Raw genomic sequence first — 21,432 nt, 5'->3', positions numbered from 1 at the left:
CCCCTCCGAGCCAAAGGCAGAAAGCCCAGCCAGCAGCCAAACGAAGCCTCAAGCGGTGGTTCCCACAGCGCAGCAACCTGGCAAAGGAGATGCAGCAAGGAAAACCACTGTCACCTCTCCGCTGGGAAGCGCTGAGCAAAGGCGAGTCCCCAGGCAATGCGGCCAATTTGATTGGCACAAGGCATGCAAGCTCCACCCCCAGTCATTCTTAGACTCCTTATTGGGTGTGCAACGCAGCCAAGCAACACAGTTGGAGCCTCCCTCCTCCCTGGCTGGCAGGGAGGGAGGGAGGGAGAGGAGCTGCTTCCTTTGAAACCCAGGACATTTAAGGGACATCATCAATAAGGGACAGCAGCGGGACACGGTGCTGGGATAAGGGACTTTCTCGCCAAATAAGGGACGGTTGACAGCTATGACCCTCAGTGCCACTCAGCTGAAGGTGATCCCCTTTGAAGTTGTCACCTGATGTTATAATGGCATCAAGTGAGTGGCAAGTAGGTGACCACTCCCACCTGTCACATTTGGTCTGCAGCAGGGGGGAGTGAGAGCTATCTTGTGTCTGTTCTTCTAGTTGTTTATGGGGCGTTATAAAGCTTCGGAAGAACCACCATCCCATCTATTGCATCTCACCTTTTACAAAATAAACGTTCTTGCAAAAATCCCCCTATGTTTTTCCCAAAGCCATCAAGTTTCCAGTGCATTTGAAAGGTTGCTGAAAAGTCTGTCCTGGATTTTCCATCCCTCAGGAAAGTGAGAATGAAATCCTTGTGCCAGAGTTGGCAATTGCTTTTACGAATTTTGCTATACTTCACAGCTACAGAGATATAATACATATTTTGCATATTTATTCACACAATAAAGAAAGAATTTTGTTGATGTCAGCATTACACTCTGTTCCCAGGCTCATATCAACCAGTTTGTCTTGGTTTTTTCAAATATATCTATATTTGAAAAATCTGACTTTCTTTCTAGATTCTCTGTGCCTGCTTAAATCCTGCCAATAAAACATCCATCAAAGGATCTGTGTTTGCACTGACTGTCTCGCTCCCTGTTTCTGTAGTGGTACTTAAGCTAACATCACAATTCTCCTTTTGTAACCTATTTTGCTCTTTCTTTATTCTCAGTTTTTGCCTAAAAATGAAACTTCATGCTCCAGTGCTTGGCTGGTGCCTATTCAGTAGAACTCTTCAAACCTCTCTTACATGTTTGCTGCTTCTGTCTTTTAACACTCCCCTACCATCTGAATATAAGGATTCCTTGTTTGCATGTGTGCTTTCTCATCCATTTTTCAAGGTACTCCCATTTACCTAATGGTGCTCTGCCCATGTTTTAAAATTTAATTTGGTCCTTATTTAATGTCCATCCTTTCTACCTATCAGTTATTCTTTCAGTTCGAGGTATAACCTTGTTCTTGCCTCTCTACCTCAAGAAACCATTCATCATCTCAACAGTAATTTGCTTCCAGTTTAGCCAACCTGTTATCTGCTTTGAAGACCATAATGCATCTGGGATGTAGTCTCCAAGCTTTGAATTTCTGTAATACTCAGCCAGCTGTGCTTTGAACAAGCTTCAGTATTTTGCTCTGCCATATTGTTTTCTTTCTAGAACAGAATGTGGGGCTGCCCTTGAAGACTTCTTGGAAACTACTGGCCCATAAACTGGCAACAACCAGATTAGTGGCTGGGATTCTATCTAGAACTATCTAGATTCCTCTGTGTCAGCCCCTAGAGTTGTTGAATTTTTCTGATGTGTCTAGTAACTTCATTATGTAATTTTCAGTGTATGCTGAAGATGCATGTTTTTACTCTGGCCATTGACACCTGAGATATATATTTTAGAACCTATCTGGAGCATTTCCCCCCTCTTTATTTTACTGCCAAACAACTTTAAAAGGAAGATAACTTGGCTTCCTTACCAAAAGGATCATGCAATCTTTAGGTTCGCAAAGATGCAGGCTGTACAATTTCTCTTTTGGATAGATTTTGTTTGCTTGGTTTCTCTTGTAGCTGGGAGCCAATGGCTGCATAGCTCCTTGCTTGTTCCTGGAAGCACAGAGAGAAGGAAACCTGCTAAGCTCCATCCCCACTCTGGTTAACACTTTCATGTACACATGTGTGGGTCAGTAACTGTATATTACAACACAGTCTACAGCCATTATTCAATCTACAGGGGACGCTCTGTCCTCTCCCTCTGCAACTCTCCTAATTGACTTCTGGGGCCCTGGGTTAGAGAATATGCACATCCAGGACTTTTTTTCAGCTGGAACTCACTGAAACTCAGTTCTGGTACCTCTAAGGTGGGTGCCATTGCCATTCTAAGAGAACAAGGGAAGTATTCATGGTGAGTTCCAGCACCTCTTTTTCTAGAAAAATAGCACGGTGCATATCAGGTCTGAATTCAAGCTTGACTACCCATGACTTTGGCCTGTTGCACAAAGTATTACCAGTTATTGATGCAATGATGAGAAAGTGTTGCTGCTGTTAGTATGTACATAGCCATTCCCGGCTATCTTCTGATACATTAAGGTGCTTTGCATTACGAAAAGAGGAAGACCGTAAGAGAGCAGAGATGGAATTTGTGTCCAGTCAAAGCCAAGTGATACTTGGCATCAATAAATCCAGATAGTGGTAAGATGCCAGAATGTGCTGTCATTTATATAACACAGATTTGCAGATTTTAAAAATGAGAGCAGGAAAGATGATGGAAAAGCATCCATCCATAATGGACCAGAAACCGGAAACCAGATGAAGATAGAATATGTGATGGCCTGGGAATCTGATTCAGAGGCTGAACTGGAGGAATCCCAGCCTGCACAGGAGTCCCCGCCTCCAGGGCCGGCTGAGCTGGGGCAGGGCCTTGAATCTGAAGTGCCTGCACCTGTGCCGGATCCTCAGGAGCAGACACCAGATGAATCCACTCTGGCGCTGGAGGTGATTGAGGACCCATTGCCTACAGGTGCGCCTCTCCCAGCCCTGTCAGGGGAAGGTGAGCCTCCCCCTGGGTCCAGTAACCCTCCAGCCTCTCCTGAGCTGCAGAGGCTCAGGGCAGAGAGGCGGAGGGAACTGGTTTCTCTCAGGAGGAGTGCTCGCCTTAAGGCCAGGAGAGGCGGGTCACCTGTGGGCCGGGACCGCCCCTGGACTAAGAGAAGATAAAGGCCAGTCAGCCCGGTCCCAGGTTGTGGGAGCAACGACGTTGGAAACCTGTTTCTGCCAGCACCCAGATCTGTCTTTCCGGAGTTCCCGACCACGCCTGGCTTTTTGCTTTGAACCCAGCTTCCCCCTTGGTGGACAGTCTCCAGACCCTCGGCCCAGGACCGGACTTTGACCACACCTCACAGTAAGCCCCCGGGACCAGCACAGAATAATAGTGAGACCGCAAATGAAACATGTCAAGTGTACAGTCACTGAGAAGCATTAGGAAAATATTTCCTGTTAGCAAATTCCCTGCCAAATTGCTAGAATTCATATGTAAATGTGAGCATGAAGATGGTCTTAAAGTTGTGTGGATGAATGTTTGTCTATTCCAATTTCCTTTCTCATTTGGTATTGGCCCAACTTTCACATCATGTCCACCTCAACTTTGGGACCCTCATTTCTTGCTGCTACCTCATTTTAACCTTACCCCAGCTCCTGCATGCTTTCCTTCTCCCTTTCAGTCTTATTCAGTTGTAGCTCAGAGATGCTTGCCACAGGGAAAAGTGGGGGAAGCTGAACAAGTTTACCTCATCCTACTTTATTCCCCTCCCCATTGCAGAGGCCTATCGAGAGGTCCACCAACTTCAGCTTTTTCCAGCTTGCAAGAGAATAATGTTCAAATTCTGTCCAGAGGCTACAGAGTAGGGAAACCAAATTGGATGTAATAGATTTTCAATTACTACTGGGATTAGTGCTATTCTCAAACTGTCACAGACTTTTCACAAGCACAGCTGCCATGGCGCTAACCTCTTGCTGATCTCAGTGTTCCAGTCACAATTTCTTTGCAAGTTGAGATGCTGTAGCTGCCCTTCATTTCATGTCACAAATTGCTAGTTTCTGGTCCAAGCCTTCCCTGCTCTTGTCAAGATCATGGCAAAGGCCCTTATTTCAGATTTTGTTCTAGTGCTCCCTTAATCTAAATCAAAAGCAGCCTGTTCAGACAGCAATGAACGAATGACACAGCTCATCTGGAAGTTCAGAGGTGGATGACTATAGTCTTTCACCAATTTGGAAATGATGGAGGCACTGGCACAATCTTCACGATTTTTGTGGTGTTTGGTCTTCTAAAATGCCCAAGCAGCAATGTGGTAGGTTTGAATGGCGTGTGTGTGGGAGAAAGTATTCCTATCCTTTGTTGTTAACTCCTTAAAGTTACTCCTTACAGCAGCTTTTCATTTAAGGAAAAAGTCAGGGCTTCTGTTTATTTGCATTTCTCCCCAAAGTAGCTTTTAGAAATAATGATTAATAATAATCACCTTCACAGTAGAATCAGATGTGTTGAAACTAAGAAGTTTGAGGGGATGTGGTAATATAGGAACATATTGTTTTTCATGCATGGTGGGAATGTAAATTTGTCCACACATTCTGGACAAGGGTCTTCAATATCAGTTCCAAAATTGTTAAACAACCTCTCTCACCAAATCCAGCTTTAGCCCTGCTCTGATTAAACCTAGATTCTGATTTTACTATTCAACATAAATACCTAACTTTCTTTTCACTGACGGCTACACATCTGGCATGCTCTGGTCCATGGGGTCACGAAGATGCAGATATGACTAAATGGCTAAACAGCAACAACATATTTGGTGATAGACTTTTTTTCTTAAAAAAAAAAAAATTAATCCCAGGCTGAGCTACCCCTTGAGGTACGGTTCAACAATATCTGGGATGGCAAAAATCCGCCAACTGCATACAAATGGATCTGGACAGCCTGATACAAAAACACCCACCCACCCCATTCACACACACAGGAAAACAAAGTTCACCACAGCCAATCACAAACAAGCAAACACACCCTAGGCCAACCCCAACCTCTCTCGCCATCAAAGGAACGCAAGTGAATAGTAAAGAGAACCCGCACAAGTTATGCTGACACATAACCCCACACATACATTAAGTAGAATAGAAGCATTGCTACCCAAGCCCAACCGCACTCACATGCCCCCCTCCACCTCTTTCCCCCTTTTCTTCCTAAGGTAACACTAATGTCTCAACAAATGAAACTGATCTGTGGAAAATGTAACTTGAAAAAAAAAGACATTGCATATACTTTTAAATACATATTTAATTGAAAACATGTGTTGTTGTTTTTTAAAAAAACAATATCTGGGACAGGGCTATTTCAGAGTGACTAGCTGGGTAGCAAAAGTTATTATAAAGAGAGACACCATAGAAAATTTCTTCCACTAGTTTTGCAAACATGTCTATGGAGAGCCTAGGTTGACCATTAATGCCCTAAGATTATGTAAAATGACATTAGACTCTTAATGCTATGTAAAATGACATTAGACTCTTAATGCACTGTCCCCCTGTGGACATTGTATTAAATCGGATTTAATAAAAAAAGGAAATGAAAGAAGAAAAAAAGAAACTAAGAAGGGGAGAAAGCGTGTGCTGTTGCAACCTTATTCTTCTTCAAGTAGACAAAGAAACACCAGACACTTAGATCTACAACTCACATCAGCAGCCAATACAGATTTTCACGCGGAAAGTCAAGGAAGCAAAATTACAACAGAGTTAAAACAATTCAGTTGCAGTTAGAGGGGACTCGGGGTCATACTGCACAATGCTGTCTAGCACAAAGTACATCTGCATGTCCAGCAGGGCTGTGTGTGTTGGGGGTAGACCAGAAAGGCTTGGACCCCTAGTTCTCTGCATTGGGCCTCAGAACTCTTGTCATTTTAGGCAACTAATTGTGCTCCAGTGTAAAGGACACATTTTGAAAATAAGCACTTCATTCTATTGTTCTTGCATGCATATTTTTTTTGGGGGGGGGGGTGAGGGAAGGAACAACCCATCATTTTTCATTATTCCTCCAATCAATAGCCCAACTTGCTATCAGCAGAGATCTGTATCTCCCCCCCCCCCCGCTTCCTATTCTCACTTTCATTTTATCTTACTCATACGTTTTTGTGTTTGAAACAAATAACCAGCAAGTTTCTCAGAATATTTGCAGAAGGTGTCGTTTTGGCAACACAGCTCTCTCACACTCTCTCTCTCTCTCCGCCTTCATAGAGGACAACGACAGATCTGCCTCTGAAAACCTTCAGCTATTTATAGACAGGGAGGTTATTGTTCAGGTGATATCCTTTCAGGTGCATGTGAAATGATTGATTTCCCCCTCCTTTGCATCTAAGTCTGCTAGCTGATCTAATTGAGTGGCAAAGCCAAAAGATAAAGAGCCTCGATATCAGCTGGAATTTGTTTTTGTTTTGAATTACAGGTAATGGGACATTGATCGGCGCATCTGCAAATGTTGTTTGTGCAGGAATTGCAGAGCAACATGGCTATGGCTTCTCTTTCATGGAATTTTTCAGGTACCATTTTAGACTCGGAACGAATCTGTGTTTAAATTTGCCTCTAAAAAAGTGGGGATTTGCTCTACAAACCAAAATGAGCCAGTCAGAATAGTCCATATGGCACAGGGGTGGGAAATCTGTAGCCTTTTGGATGATATTTGACTTTGACTCCCATAAGCCCCAACTATCATGATGATGAAAGTTGTAGGTCAGTATTAACAGGTGGGCCACAGATTCCCTAGCTCTGATATAGTATTTAAGCCCCCCCCCCCCCAAAAAGGGGGGAAGCCAATGACATATAAATCCATTTTGGTGACACAAATGGTATTTATTTCAGGGATTGTGTTTGACAATTGAAACGCCTTCATCTCTCTAATGAGAATAACAATAAATGGAGTGGGCGAACCCTTTTCATGTAATTGTTTTTTTCTGCATGAGTTGTTATAACACAGGATTCTCATTGCTAACGTTAAAAAAATCTATAAAATATATATTCTAATATTTTGAAAATATTGTCAATCATAAACATGGAGGGGTGGGATAGCAAATTTGTGAGATCATAACGAGGGCTGAATTATTTACAATCTAAACTGATCTCTCTTTCGGCATAACTTAAAAGATTTCGGTGGTGTTTGGCACAGAATACCTGATTTAGTTTAATGCAGCAGTCCTCCAAGATAATTATGTTTATCACTGGCTTGCATCGCTACTTCTGCCTTATGATCAATGAATGCCTTAACTATGCCACACAATCAAAAACAAAAACAAAAAACAACAAAGCAAATTAGTTTAAGTTTGTTCTGCAGACATAGATATGGCTGTTCAAGATGGTAGACTCTTAGGTGCTAACCACTGCAAAATTAGATTTGCTTAGCTGTATACAGAAGATAGCTTTTCTGAGGCCAGGGCAATATGATAGAGGCATCATTACCCACAGTTTACAGTCCCCTTTCCCAGTAGCTCCCTTCAAGAACTTATGGAAACTGTTTAACTGTGGACCAATGAGCATGTGTGCCAGAGATTTTGCTCAAATAATGCTAGTATATCTTACCACGATGAAGTCTCTGAAAAAACAACCATCAGCTGCACTTAGCTGTTGATGTATGCTAGGTTGTGCCAGATAACATTTGGTATAGGATTAAAGGCACATGGTGAGATATGAGCTTTTTACCATATTTGCGTTTGTTTGCTTAAAAAATAACAATTGCATTCATTTATGCATTCCGACTCTAAAAATAAATAAATCAGTGCACAGTTGTCGTAAAGTATGAGAAGATTATTGATGTGTTCAATGAAGCATGTTCTCAACCATCCTTTCTAAACATACCCCACCAGGGAAATAGACGTCTAATAATATTTTGATTTAATTTTGGATGACGGCCACCGTAAACACTTTTCTTTGGAGAGTTACGTTTGGGCACTTGTTTCCCCATTGTCATCAGTTTCAATATGTTATGTTGGAATCACAGTGTTTATCAGATGATAGCATACCATAATATTATAGGACCACCGTTGGATCCCTACTTTCAAGGTGTTAAAGATGTGGTGTCAAATCTTATGGTTAGCTTCTGTTTCATCACTTCCTGGGAGGTGGGTGGCTGTCAGTGACAGACCCATGTCCCAGTTTTGTCCATTTACTGGAATGAAGTCCATGCAACTGAAGCTACCATTCTGGGTCACAAGCACCCTACTGGTAAGCAGTACTATCTGCCGAGAAGGATAGTGTTGGAAGGGATCTCATGGTCACCTGGTTCTGCCTCCTGCCATTGCGAAGTGCATTTTCTTTTACCCAGTTAACGTAAGAGACATTTGCACAGAAACTGTAGCACTATTATTGGTCCTCCATTTGCATTTCTCACAAAAGGTGTAGAATATCAAATTGCTGCTAGTCTCTGCTTTAGAATCCTTTCTGAAATAGCTATGCAGACGGTCAGTTCGGATATAACCTTTTCCACATGTATGCTTCCATGAGAATACTTTCATAAGCACTTCCATGGACAAAAAACCCCATCATGTCAGAAAAGGTGATTCTCCCCCTGTGATTCTGCATTTGGAGTAAACATGTTTTTTTGTGTTAAATGATGCATAGCCAAACAGTAAAGGTCATATGGATCATTACACCAATGTGCTTGTCATTACTATCATTTATGATCATAAGCAAAAAGAAAAGTCTGTTGAAAGAGAAGAAAGGTTTTTGCTTTTAGTTAAAAGGAGGTCAACTCTTTTAAGAAATTAGGTAAAGGTAAAGGGACTCCTGACCGTTAGGTCCAGTCGCGGATAAATCTCGGGTTGTGGCGCTCATTTCGCTTTATTGGCCGGTGTACAGCTTCCGGGTCATGTGGCCAGCATGACTAAGCTGCTTCTGGCAAACCAGAGCAGTGCACGGAAACGCTGTTTACCTTCCCACCAGAGCGGTACCTATTTATCTACTTGCACTTTGACGTGCTTTCGAACTGCTAGATTGTCAGGAGCAGGGACCGAGCAACAGGAGCTCACCCCATTGTGGAGATTCGAACCACCGAACTTCCAATCGGCAAGCCCTAGGCTCTGTGGTTTAGGCCACAGCGCCACCCACCACTTACTCCCAAACTATGTTTTTGCATCTAACATGCAATTATTATTATTATTTTAATTCAAATTATATCAACTGGGGGTGGTGGGACTGATAATTAATGGGATCAGAGCCCTGCTTTCATCTTGAGGAAAATCCCTTTCTAGTTCAAAACTGCTAATACTACAACACAAAAACACAAGAAATAAGCATCAGATAAAAATACAGGAAACCACAAGATCTGTAGCAAAAAGTGGATGAACCAGCCAAAGAAAGTTAGCCAAGACTGAAGAAAAAAGCTTTAAAAAGGAACCAACCAAAAAGGGCTTATTGTGTTTACATCATAGATGGTCAAAACAGCTCTCCTGAGAGTAGACACTACAATGAAGACAGCCCTTAAAAGTGCTTGTGCTAAGTGCATCTCAGACTCTCCTGATGACCTTAGTGGACAAATTTAGGATCAAATAGGAGGAGGCAGTCCTGTAGGCATCCTGATCCCAAGGGCATGTAGAGCTCTAAAAGTAATCCCCAGCAACCAGTGCAACTGTTAATCGAGTTGCATGATCCTAAAATCTGGTCCTGGTCTGCAATCTACCTCCAAGGAATGTGATGTAACCAAGGCAATGTGTAACCACAACCACAACCAGTCCATCTTTCCTTGCAATTGGTGCAGTACTGTTGTTAACCTGATTTTCAAGGGCAGTGCTGCCCCATCCAAGAGAGGCTGAATCTACTTGGTCTTCCTAGCTAAGAACACTTCTGTCTCATCTGGATTAAGGGAATGTCATAAATTATAATGCTGTATTCCATTAAAAATGGAGTTTTTATATTTTGAAAATATGCCACCCCAGTCCATTCCTACTTAAAATATTTCCGGGACATCCAAGTTTTAAAAAATAAATTATAAATGAAGCTAAGGTTATAAACTATTTGAAGATAATTGGCAACATCATATTATGTAAAATAAATAGGGCCATATTGATCTGGCAGATCAAGTTCTTCTTTAAGATGCTATTCCCATCAAGGCCTCAAGTAACGTATGAAACCCTAACTAGAATCCTGTACTATGTAGATCTTTGTGGGCTTTGACTGCTTCCTCTCCCCCCACTCTATTATGGTGGAAAATGAGGACCACTGCTTTGCCAAGCTGAAAGACTTTTCAGGGCTGTGTTCTTGGGTGCTTAATTTTATTTTTTAAATATTAAAGATTTTACAGCGAATAGTTGAGGGCTTTATGTGACAGCAATCAGATGCTTCTGAATAGAAATGGAAGCTTTTTATGGACAAGATTTTTACAGCAAATATGCCAATACCTGTCTGAAAGAACATGGCACATTAAAGCCTGTACAAAGAATAACTGTCTTTACACACATCCAGCTGTGTGTATGTATTGCAAATCTGTCACAGGACTGATTAATCGCATGCCCATGTAATATTAGAGATGTCAGAAACCCTCTTGTGCTCAGGAATAATGCTTCGGAGTTTTTGTTAAAAGGCCCTCCTGCAGGTTTATTCTTTTAGCTGTGCCATTTCCTACATTTGGTACAAGTGTTTCAAAAGAAAATTCTAGGAGCTTAAATTGAGATCAAAGGAGAAACTAGCTTTTATCATACTGAAGGCCAAGAAAATGAAAGATCCATTTCGATGGTTGGGTTAGCTGCTTGCTTTTATAAGATGGGATGAATCTACCTGAGATCGGGGGGTGGGGGCGGTTTGGAGCTCATAACAACAAAAGAAAAATGGTCACAGACGAATCTCAACACAATCACATACCTAAGGGGAGGGGGAATAAAAAAGAACTTGCTATAGAAAGAAGATGGTAAACAGAGAAAAGTATTTTCATAATGAAGTTGCCACAGGCCAGATATGTCACCTAAAATAGGGATGGAGAGAAAATTGATTCAGTTCACATTTAAATGATAAATCACATAATATGCACTTTCCAAAACAATATATAAACTGAAACACCACCATCCTTTGAAATGTGCTCTTTCTGAATTTTGTCTCCTGACAATTAATATGTACACAAATATGTACACAAGAGGATCGAGTGGCTCTGTGGTGTAAACCGCTGAATCTCTTGGGCTTGCCAATCGGAAGGTCAGCAGTTCAAATCCACGCAACGGGGTGAGCTCCCATTGCTCGGTTCCTGCTCCTGCCAACCTAGTAGTTCGAAAGCACGTCAAAGTGCAAGTAGATAAATAGGTACCACTCTGGCGGGAAGGTAAATGGCGTTTCCGTGCGCTGCTCTGGTTCGACAGAAGCGGCTTAGTCATGCTGGCCACATATCCCAGAAGCTGTACGCCGGCTTCCTCGGCCAATAAAGTGAGATGAGCGCCGCAACCCCAGAGTCATCTGCGACTGGACCTAATGGTCAGGGGTACCTTTACTACGACGACGATGACTACTACTAGTAATAATAATAATAATAATGGCTGTTGTAAGATCAGATCAATTAAGAGTGAGAGTAGGGTTGCCAACAAAACTGGATTTTTCAACTTCAGTCAGGAAAACCATATTCTGCAAAGTACTTAGTACTGGGCTGAGTGAAAATTGTACATAGGAAGTTCTTCTGGGCCAAATAGTTCCTGCTTCTAGAGAGGACAAAGTTATTGATCCCCTTAATGGAAATGGCAGTGCTAGAAACTAAACTGCAGGTGTTGCCTGAAGTGTGACTGGTTGGAATGTTGAGTTCTAGTTTTGTGCTCTAAACCCAAAACTTGAAATATTCAGTTCAACTCAATGGGATTTGCTTCCAAGTAGACATGTATAGAATGGTACTCTTAGCTGACATATATACATGGGGACTCAATGTCCACCAGATACACCTGGTGTTTGGTTGACGAGGTCTGTGTCAATGTAGAGGTGCATATAAGTCGATGAGCTGGATGAAAAGGCTCTGCAAGCCTAATTTGGCCCAGAGGTTAATGTTTCTCCACTCCTGTGTTAAATACTGTACTATTAAAAAAAAACAAAAACTAAATTTAATATTTATTCTGTTTAACACAGTAACCCCAATATTTTCTAGAATTCAGTGAAGAGCTTGTGACAAAAGCTGCCCTTGAAAATGGGTACCAGATGTAGTCAGTATGACAGGTCAGATAACATGGCTTTCTGCAGCCTACCTCTGTAAATGCCTCCTCTGCTTGGAAACACTTAATAAGATTGGTGTGTAGGAAGAGCAAGTTTCAAAATGGGATTTTTGCTTATTAGATATTGGGATTTCAAATTATCTAATATATCTTTTAAAAATAGGTGGTGAGAGGAAGAGGTCTTATCTCTGAATTTGTTGACAGCCATAATTTATCTTGTTTGTGAGGCTGGCTTTGAAAGAAAGTGCACTCTAGAGGACCTAATGGAGTGATTAATGTTTCTGCAAATCAAATGTGCTTTGCTTACTTTAACTTGCCATCCTGTATCTTAATATATATTGTTTCCAGCTGGCATTAATTTGACATCCAGGCCACTCAAGAGACATTCTAGTCTTCAGGGGAAACAAGGCTGATTAAAGCTTACCTGTTTCTGTTCAGCCTCTATCTGTTTCCTCTTCCTTTGGTGGCAAGCTACTGGCCTTGATCTGGGCATATAACCCACAGAAAAGATAGAAGCTAATAGAGTTGTTATCTGTTGATTTAAATATTTTTGCCATTGAGTGTTAAGTACTGTACCATTTCTTTCCTGATGTAACAAAGAGCAGCCCCTGCCCGAAATGGGTTGCATCAAATGTTAGCCCTACTCAGAGAAGACCCATTGAAATAAATGAACCTATTCATTCATTTTGGTGGGTCTGGTCTGAGAAGAATTACCCTTGTATACAGTCCCCAAATGTTTCTCTGAGCGCAGGTAGGGCATCCATTGTTCACAAATGGACATGAGAACATTTAAAGAGACGGACAAAAGTGGATTTAGTAGCGAGCTAGCTAGCCCTCTCCTCTAGCCCCACCATTTCCTGATCTATCTCCCCACTCCCATGTCCTCAGTTACAGAATAATGGGGAAAGCTGCTTTAGTTTAATATATTTTTGATAGTTGGCCCGTATCTGCCAACTGGACTGAAATATTTGACCATGGGTGCTTCTGTTGTGCAGTACCTTTCTGTACATTTATTTCTTTAACAAAATTCATATAGCACTTGATTGTAAAGAAACAACAGCCCGTGCCTCTAAGCAGCTTACAATACAAAACGAAACCTTAAAATCATAGGGAAAGGGTATTAAAAATGGATATTAAAAACATTCAAAAGATTATTAAAATCAACAGTCACTAAAACAAATAAGTAAGACACGTGTAACTTTTGCATATCTGGATAGGCTTGCCTAAACAAAAGTGTTTTGAGGTTTGCATGCATAAGGTATGCTAAATTTTGCAAATATTCAAGCTCAGTGAGCAGAACCATAGCAGAAACAATGGGGGGGGGGGAGATACACACAGCTGTCCATCCCAAATCCAGTTTAAAGCATAAGAAAGTAGAGCAGGAGAGGCCGTCAAGTTGTCCAGTGACACTTGGGCAGCAGATGCAGAGTAGGCCCACAAGCCACACTCTTCTCCACTATGTTGAGATGAAATATATTTGCATTTAAATTACAGAAAGTTTTTATAAATTTCATATATAGATAGAAAGATATAGATATGCCTCCTTTTGTCCTGTTTCCTCAGGTGGATGTGTTTCCTCCTTTTCTGGCGACGTGATAAGCTGCCACTTATTTCTTTTCCCATTTTCCTTTTTGTTGCTGATCCTTGTGGTTCTTCCTCTTCAATTACTGAAGGTTTGCAAAGAGCGACTCTTTGTTGGCTTAGCGCAGGGGTAGTCAACCATTTCATACCTACCGCCCACTAATGCATCTTTCTTGATGGTAAAATTTCCTTACCGCCCATTGCTTGATGGAAGGAGGATTCAGCTTGTGTCATAGAATGCCCTACCACCCACCTAGAATCCTGAAACACCCACTAGTGGCTGGTAGGGACCAGGTTGACAACCCCTGGCTTAGTGGAATGATATAACCCAGGAAGTGAAACAATAACAGTAAGAGAATACTCCCCTCCCCCTTGCTGTTGCCAGTGGAAGCAGAACTTGATTAGTGGCAAATTGGCTGAGCTGTTTATAATTCAACACACAGTTCTTCCAGGCAGTTGCCTGGAATTGTTGTCTAGCTCAGCATACAGTAGTGCCGGTATTAACATCCCTTTGTTTGTTGCTGTCACCTGCCAAATCTTTCTTCTTTTCTGTGCTTTTAAGTGGGTGGTCCTCACTGTAGCATACCACAGTTTGAACGTCCCTATATCTATCTGTAGACCTTTTCATCTGCCCCAGTTGTATCTGACTTCCTGTTTGCCCCTATTCTCTGCCAAAATGTGTGTTCTAGACATTGGCAGTATGGGCTTGACTTGTCAGGCAAATGTTTTTGCTTGTCTGCCGTTCTCATGGGTTAGTCACACTTTCCGCTCTCCCCTCATGTGTGTGAAACAGGTAGTCGTCCATGAGAGAGGTAATGACTCTTCGTGTACGACGCTGACTTTAAAATATACTGTGGGGCTATGATAATATGAACAACAGTCTGTGGCATAGATCCTTAGGTAAAGGTAAAGGAACCCCTGACCATTAGGTCCAGTCGTGGCCGACTCTGGGGTTGCGGCGCTCATCTCGCTTTATTGGCCGAGGGAGCCAGCGTACAGCTTCCGGGTCATGTGACCAGCATGACTAAGCCGCTTTTGGCGAACCAGAGCAGTGCACGGAAACACCATTTACCTTCCCGCCGGAGCGGTACCTATTTATCTACTTGCACTTTGACGTGCTTTCGAACTGCTAGGTTGGCAGGAGCAGGGACTGAGCAACAGGAGCTCATCCCATCACGGGGATTTGAACCGCCAACCTTCTGATCGGCAAGTCCTAGGCTCTGTGGTTTAACCCACAGCGCCACCCGTGAGCTAACTAAAGGAAGTTCATGTAAATTGAGGGACACCTTTTTCATCCTGAGATGTGCATTTCCTTATCAGCAATTTTCTGAAGGTGACATGCCAGGGGCTGGCAGGGGCTGGAATCAAAAGTGGGAGGACCAATGGAGGTGGGTCTTACTTTTGTACAGTTCCAAAATGTCAAAGGTTTTTCTACATGTGCACCTACATTTCCATCATCTGTCCAGGCAAGCAGAAGGCATTTATCCGAGTTCAAGGACACATTCCAGCTATTGCAGGTTATGGGGATGCAGCAGGCAGTCTAGAGACTCTAGCAACATGTAGATAGATAGATAAACTTTATTTGCATTAGCCAACGGCCATAGCAACATAAAGCAAGCAATATATACAATTAAAAAGACAACAATGTGTAAAAAGGACAATCAAATGACCAAGATTATCGTTCAGATAGTGGCCCTTAATCTCATTGCACCCTTGATAAACCTAGCAACATTTGCTGTTGTCTGATCATTTTGATCTGATAAAAGAAAGAACAATGTGGCCGCAGATGGGCAGCCTGGGGTGGTAAGTAAGAGTGGGGTGATGATCTCATTCCTCAGATCTTTATAAAGGGGACAGGACAGGAGAACATGAGCCACTGTTTGCAGATTGCCATCTCCACATGGGCAGAGTCGTTTCTCAGTTGGAATCTTTTGGTATCTGCCCTCAAGCACAGCAGAGGGCATGACATCCAATCTGGCCAGTATGAAGGCATGTCTGTATTTTGGGGTAGTTAATTTATACAAATATGGGGCCAGAGAATCAAACTGAGAAGGGGGAAAAAAGGACAGAGTTTCTTTCTTTCTGGCCAGTTTGTTCTGTTTCTCTAAGTCCTTCAGACGCTGTCCAGTTAGCCGTTTTGCTTTAATAGAGCCCATCGTGAGAAGCTGATTTGGGTGGAGTCCGTAGGAGAGCAATTTTTGGTGCACAATTTTAGACCACGCACTTTTATGGGGGTCTTGTGTCACTAAGGACAGTAGACGGGGTGGATTTCGATTTAGACGGAGCCAATAATTAAGAGTTCTTTGCCAGGACTGAGCTTCTACAGAGGGAAGACTTGCCTCCATTCGTAATGCTGCAACAAGTAATAATAGTTGTGTGGCAGCAGCAGAGCAATAGGAATAGGGCTGTTATGAGCAGTGAAAGCTTATCCATGTGGGCAAATGGGGTGCTGCCCCACTAACCTCGAACTTCAGCCAGCCCTCACTTGCTGCCTTTCATACCTGCAATCAGTTCAGGGAGTGGCAATGGCTGCCAGCTTCTTCCTCCTTAGTCCCAGGGATGTGGGTGGCACTGTGGTCTAAACAACTGAGCTTCTTGCACTTGCCGATTGGAGGATCGGCGGTTCAAATCCTCGCGACGGGGTGAGCTCCTGTTCCTCTGTCCCAGATTCTGCCAACCTAGCAGTTCAAAAGCATGCCAGTGCAAGGAGATGAATAGTACCGCTGCGTCGGAAAGGTAAATGGCATTTATGTGCACTTTGGTTTCTATCACAGTGTTCCATTGCGCCAAAAGAAGTTTAGTCATGCTGGCCATATGACCCAGAAAACTGCCTGTGGACAAACACTGGTTCCCTGGGCCTGAAAAATGAGATGAGTGCCATACCCCATAGTCGCCTTTAACTGGACTTAACCGTCCAGGGGTCCTTTTCCTTTACCTTAACTTAGTCTCAGTAATGCCCTTGTGTCGGGGTTGGGTTGGGGAGAATGGGGACAAAACTAGAATTAGTTGGTTCTGCCTGTCTTTGGCTCTGGTTCTTCCCCATTTGGTCTCCCTGCCTCACCCTTACCCATTCTCTTGAGTACTGCCACCACTGGCTATGAGATGTGTCTCTATTTTCACCTGTGTATAGGATTAACTGTTTCCTAAACAATCATTGGTTTTAGAGGAACACTTAAGAGTTCCTGCACTGTGATGTATGTACAGGATTTGCTCAAACCTCAGAAATTTGGTTTGTGAAACTTGTTGTTTGTGTGTGTGTGTGTGTGTAAATATATTACACACACCATCCTAAAGAAGACTTGCCTCTTTTCAAACAGCATGGCTTTCTACAGTGTGATAAATTCTAGTCACTTCAGAATGTCCCAACTCTACAGTTCTCAACAGAAGAAAGAGAATATTCACACTGTGCTTTTTCCTCCCCCCCCCAACTAAAAAAACCCATTTGATCTGGCAACTGTACCTTGGAGCTAAGTGCTGCAACTATTCTGTAGGAGGAATTCAATTTAGAAATAAAATCCACAGAAGTTTAAAATAAATTAAATATAAAATCAATATCTCAGTACAGCCGCTTCTGCGCTGCTGGTTTGATGTTAAATTCAATTCCTGCCTTTTCATTCACACAGTTTTAGATTTTGTAATGTCAAGGGCTTCTGTACAAGGGGCCCATGATATAAGGGGCTGATATGTGCTTGGGAACAGAGGAACTAGGCAGACAAGTTTTGAAATGTCACACAAAGCACTTTGATTTGAAACATCCAGAAGTTATTTGTTTAATTTGTGGGACATTATTGCCGTCAAACCAACAATTTGTGTTTTCCAGATAGGCACACGAAGAAGCTGAGGCTCACAGAGCTTTCCTGTAAATTTCCTAGAGAGAATTCTGTGAAATCACTTCCTTTGTCTGTCTTGGCAGGAAGCCGTAACACTTCCTTCCTGCCTGGGCACTCTCCTCTTTCTTTATCATGCTTTCAAGCCAACTACATGGGAATGTCTGAGCTCTGAAGCTCAGACACCATTTCTGAAGTTGCATTTTGCAATTAGTAACTTAGATAGAAATTATAAACCTGCCTTCATTTTGCTACTGTAATTGCTGCTTTCATGCCTAGATTATGTAAGTAAATACTACTTTTATTTCTTCACAAAACGATTTGTGTATTACTGTATTTTTGTGGGGGGAGGGGGGGGGAAGAAAAAGGGTAATACCAGGAAAATCCAGTCTTTAAAGCATCCTGGATTATTGTTCCTAGAAGGTTAAACCTACCTTTTCTTAGCTTCCAAGTTTAACCTGCAAATGATGGTACTCTCCTGATCTCACCAATGTGAGCAATGAAGGATAATAACTAAAGTTACTAAACAATATATCCACTTCTACTGTCAAAAACCATTCCTACATTATTGTATTGTCTCTGTTGCTCTGCCCTTAGCATAAACATATTATTGCTATGATGTAGGCAGTTCTTAGCATCTAGAAAAAGTGTTGCCAATGTGGAGCCCCCCAGAAGTTGTGGACTACAACTCCCATCATCCCTGTGCATTGGCCATGCTCAGTGTTGTAGTCCCAACAGTATCTGGGAAGCTCTGTATTAGCTACTCTGGGTTTGGCTCAACCACAGGGACTATTCTTCGGATTTTCTTCATGCCACTCTATATAAGGTTTCCTCTCCTAAGCCAGCCTTTAGTTATTGTTCATCATGGTTTCCCTGTATTATTTAATCCCATGAATCACTTAAAAACAACAACAACAACACTTGTTTCCACCAAACTACTAAAATAATCATGGGGAGGGTCCTGCTGTCAGCTTGCACTTCAGTGAATAGATACAGAATTGCCTGCCTTGTAAAAAAGAGGTCTTGTATATTGAGCAGCTGCATGGGAAAGATGGCTGGGATCCAGGTAATCTTTGGCTGCTTTTGCTGAGGTTTTAGTCTCTTTCCTTTCACTCTTATTTTAATTCTTGGTCCATTGTCTACTTAATTGCAAAACATTACAAGATGAGACTAAACCCACATGTCTTTGAAATTTGGGCCTTTTTGGGTTGAGATGTACCAGGTAGGATTTTGACCGAGGTGAACTTGTGGAGTATTCTCCAGCCCCCACAAAGCATTCTCCAGCCCTCATAAAGCAACTGCTGTTCAAGGGCCCTCCCAGGATGTACATGAAATCTTAAGTTCTTTTCTTTCAGTGTTCGCACAGATACTACATTAATCTGCAAAGCTTTAAAGACATGGAGCGCTTATGTGATAACATCTTAATTCAAACATTATTTTCATACCTTTGCAGTTCGGATTTAGAAATTCCTTCCACAGACAAAGCTTCACCCATACGTATAATAGCTGTCATGTGTCAAAATAATAATTACATAAATCACACTGAGTTTGTATAGGGTTATGTTGTTATTAGGAAAGCATTAGAAGCACACAACCATGCCTAATAAACAAGGGAAATGGTGGAAGCCCTGTCAGTTTATGTTTTTGTGAAAGCCAAAGTTGCCTTAGCTTGCTGTGAAAAAACAAATCAGCTTGCATGAAAAGAGAGAGAGGGAAAATAGCTTGGGGGAGGCTTGCAAAGGTGCTTTTAAGAGATCATCTTGTAAAACATAATGATGAAATCTTGAGTAGCAAGAAAAACATGCCTTTCCCCTGAATCATACTAGAGACTATTTCCCTCTGGTGTATCCTAAAGTTATATAATTCATGATATTTTGTAATTGATACTTGAAAATGATGTAAAACTCAAGGACAGATTTAGTCCTAAGATTTAGTAGCATCCAAATAAGTTAAAAATCCTTCCTAGTAATAATCCCCTTAGAAAATCAAAACAGTTTATTTCAGCCAATAAATCAAAATCTATGTTCTTGGCCCCAGAAAAGAAATCCTTATTAAATTAGTTAAAGAAAAACAAGATACAACCTGGAAGCTGTTGTTAGCACAGAATGAGGTTGGTGAGTCCTGAAAATGCTGTGTTGGCTGCCAGTGAGTTCCTGGGCCCAATTCAAGGAGGTCTGTCTGCCTATCTATGTATCTGTCTGTCTGTCTGTCTGTCTGTCTGTCTATCTGTCTATCTATCTGTTTATCTGTCTATCTATCACCTATATCTATCTATCTATCTATCTATCTATCTATCTATCTATCTATCTATCTATCATCTATCATCTATCTATCTATCTATCTATCTATCTATCTATCTATCTATCTATCTATCTATCTATCATCTATATCTATCATCTATCTATCATCTATCATCTATCTATCTATCTATCATCTATCTATCTATCTATCTATCTATCTATCTATCTATCTATCTATCTATCTATCTATCTATCTATCTATCATCTATCTATCTATCTATCTATCTATCATCTATCTATCTATCATCTATCTATCTATCTATCATCTATCTATCTATCTATCATCTATCTATCTCTATCATCTATCTATCATCTATCTATCTATCTATCTATCTATCATCTATCTATCTATCATCTATCTATCATCTCTATCTATCTGATTTATACTCTGTCCAATCTCCTTAAAGTGATCCACACTTTAAAAACAAAAAAGCAAAACAAAAGCATTCTAAACAGTCAAAACTTCCTAAAAACATCTAAAAACTGTTACACTTAAAAACACCATCCAATGATTTTGAGGTTGCCAAGAATGATAATCTTCAGCCACCAGGTGTTTGTGTAAACAAGAACATTTTTATCCTGAAAGTGAATGATGGAGACACTAGCGTAGACCACCAGTACTAGCGTACAAAGCCAAAGCAGGTTGGGACCAAAATAATCTGAAGAACACTTCTCCCAAGTATCAACCATCTCAGCTTCCTGTGATCAGTGAGGGAGGCCACCACTAGGTGCTGCCAGGTTGACACTGAGCAATGACAGAGCCTTCTTGGGAGCAGTTCCCTGTTTGTGGAATGCTGTTGCATCTGTCTCCCTCATCATGAACTTCCAGGAGGAATTTAAAAACACTCAGGTATTTGATGGCTCAGATATACTATTCTTAGTAACCAAAACAGGAAATGAGACCCTTGATATTCTGGCTGATGCTGTTAGGTCCTGTTGATGCCTGAGTGGGTATGGGGACAGAGTTGGCATGTGGGTTTGTTGCAAGGTTTGGTCCCTGCGTTTGTGTTTCTGGTGTATAGGTTGTTGCTGCTTTTTGGGGCACATTTTAGGCTATTTCTGCCCTGCAGCAGAGTTGCAGCACACATGAAGAAGTCCTTGCTGTACGGGTGGGAATTTAAATATGTTATTTCAAGTTTGTGTGTATCCTGAGAAAGTTGCTGCAAACTTATTGAGTAATGTGTGGCGTCAAAAGGAACAGCTGGAAAATCCACTAACTAAAAAAAGTCCTTGACCTGCTCTGATACACCAACATATGGTATATAAAATTGCCTCTAGGCACTTGCAAGTATAGGTAGGCATGCACAATTGACTGCTTAAGTATTAAATATCTGTCTTGACTACACATTTCTAGGCTTCTGGCAGCTCATTTCTGAGCCACAACATGTTCCAGTAGTATTGCCCCCTTCTTTGGGGTTTTTTCTTTTCCTCTGGAGCAAGAAAAATATAGTCTTTTAAGTGCACTCAGCTGAATGAAGTACCGGAAACAAGTAGATGTAGAGCAATCTTAGTTTTAGAGGACTCAGTAGATTTCCGCAATATTGAAACTCGGGAAAAGCTACTTATGGCAAATAGCTGCCTGGTAAAA

The 21,432-nt window shown here is 41.7% G+C and overlaps 1 protein-coding gene across 2 annotated transcripts in view; it reads left to right on the top strand.

Annotated features, from left to right (window-relative positions):
- OCA2 (OCA2 melanosomal transmembrane protein) overlaps window positions 1-21,432 on the top strand; it is a 143,146-nt gene that overhangs the window by 111,023 nt on the left and 10,691 nt on the right. For both annotated transcript variants that reach the window (XM_081907554.1, XM_081907553.1), the window contains exon 23: window positions 6,418-6,511. In XM_081907554.1, the coding sequence (XP_081763680.1) occupies window positions 6,418-6,511 (94 nt within the window). The remainder of the gene's footprint in view (window positions 1-6,417; window positions 6,512-21,432) is intronic.

This window comes from Podarcis melisellensis, assembly GCF_964234715.1.
Source record: "Podarcis melisellensis genome assembly, chromosome: 4".
NCBI lineage: Eukaryota > Metazoa > Chordata > Lepidosauria > Squamata > Lacertidae > Podarcis > Podarcis melisellensis.
The sequence above is the reverse complement of the archived record's forward strand: the minus strand, read 5'-3'. Positions and strand labels throughout refer to the sequence as shown.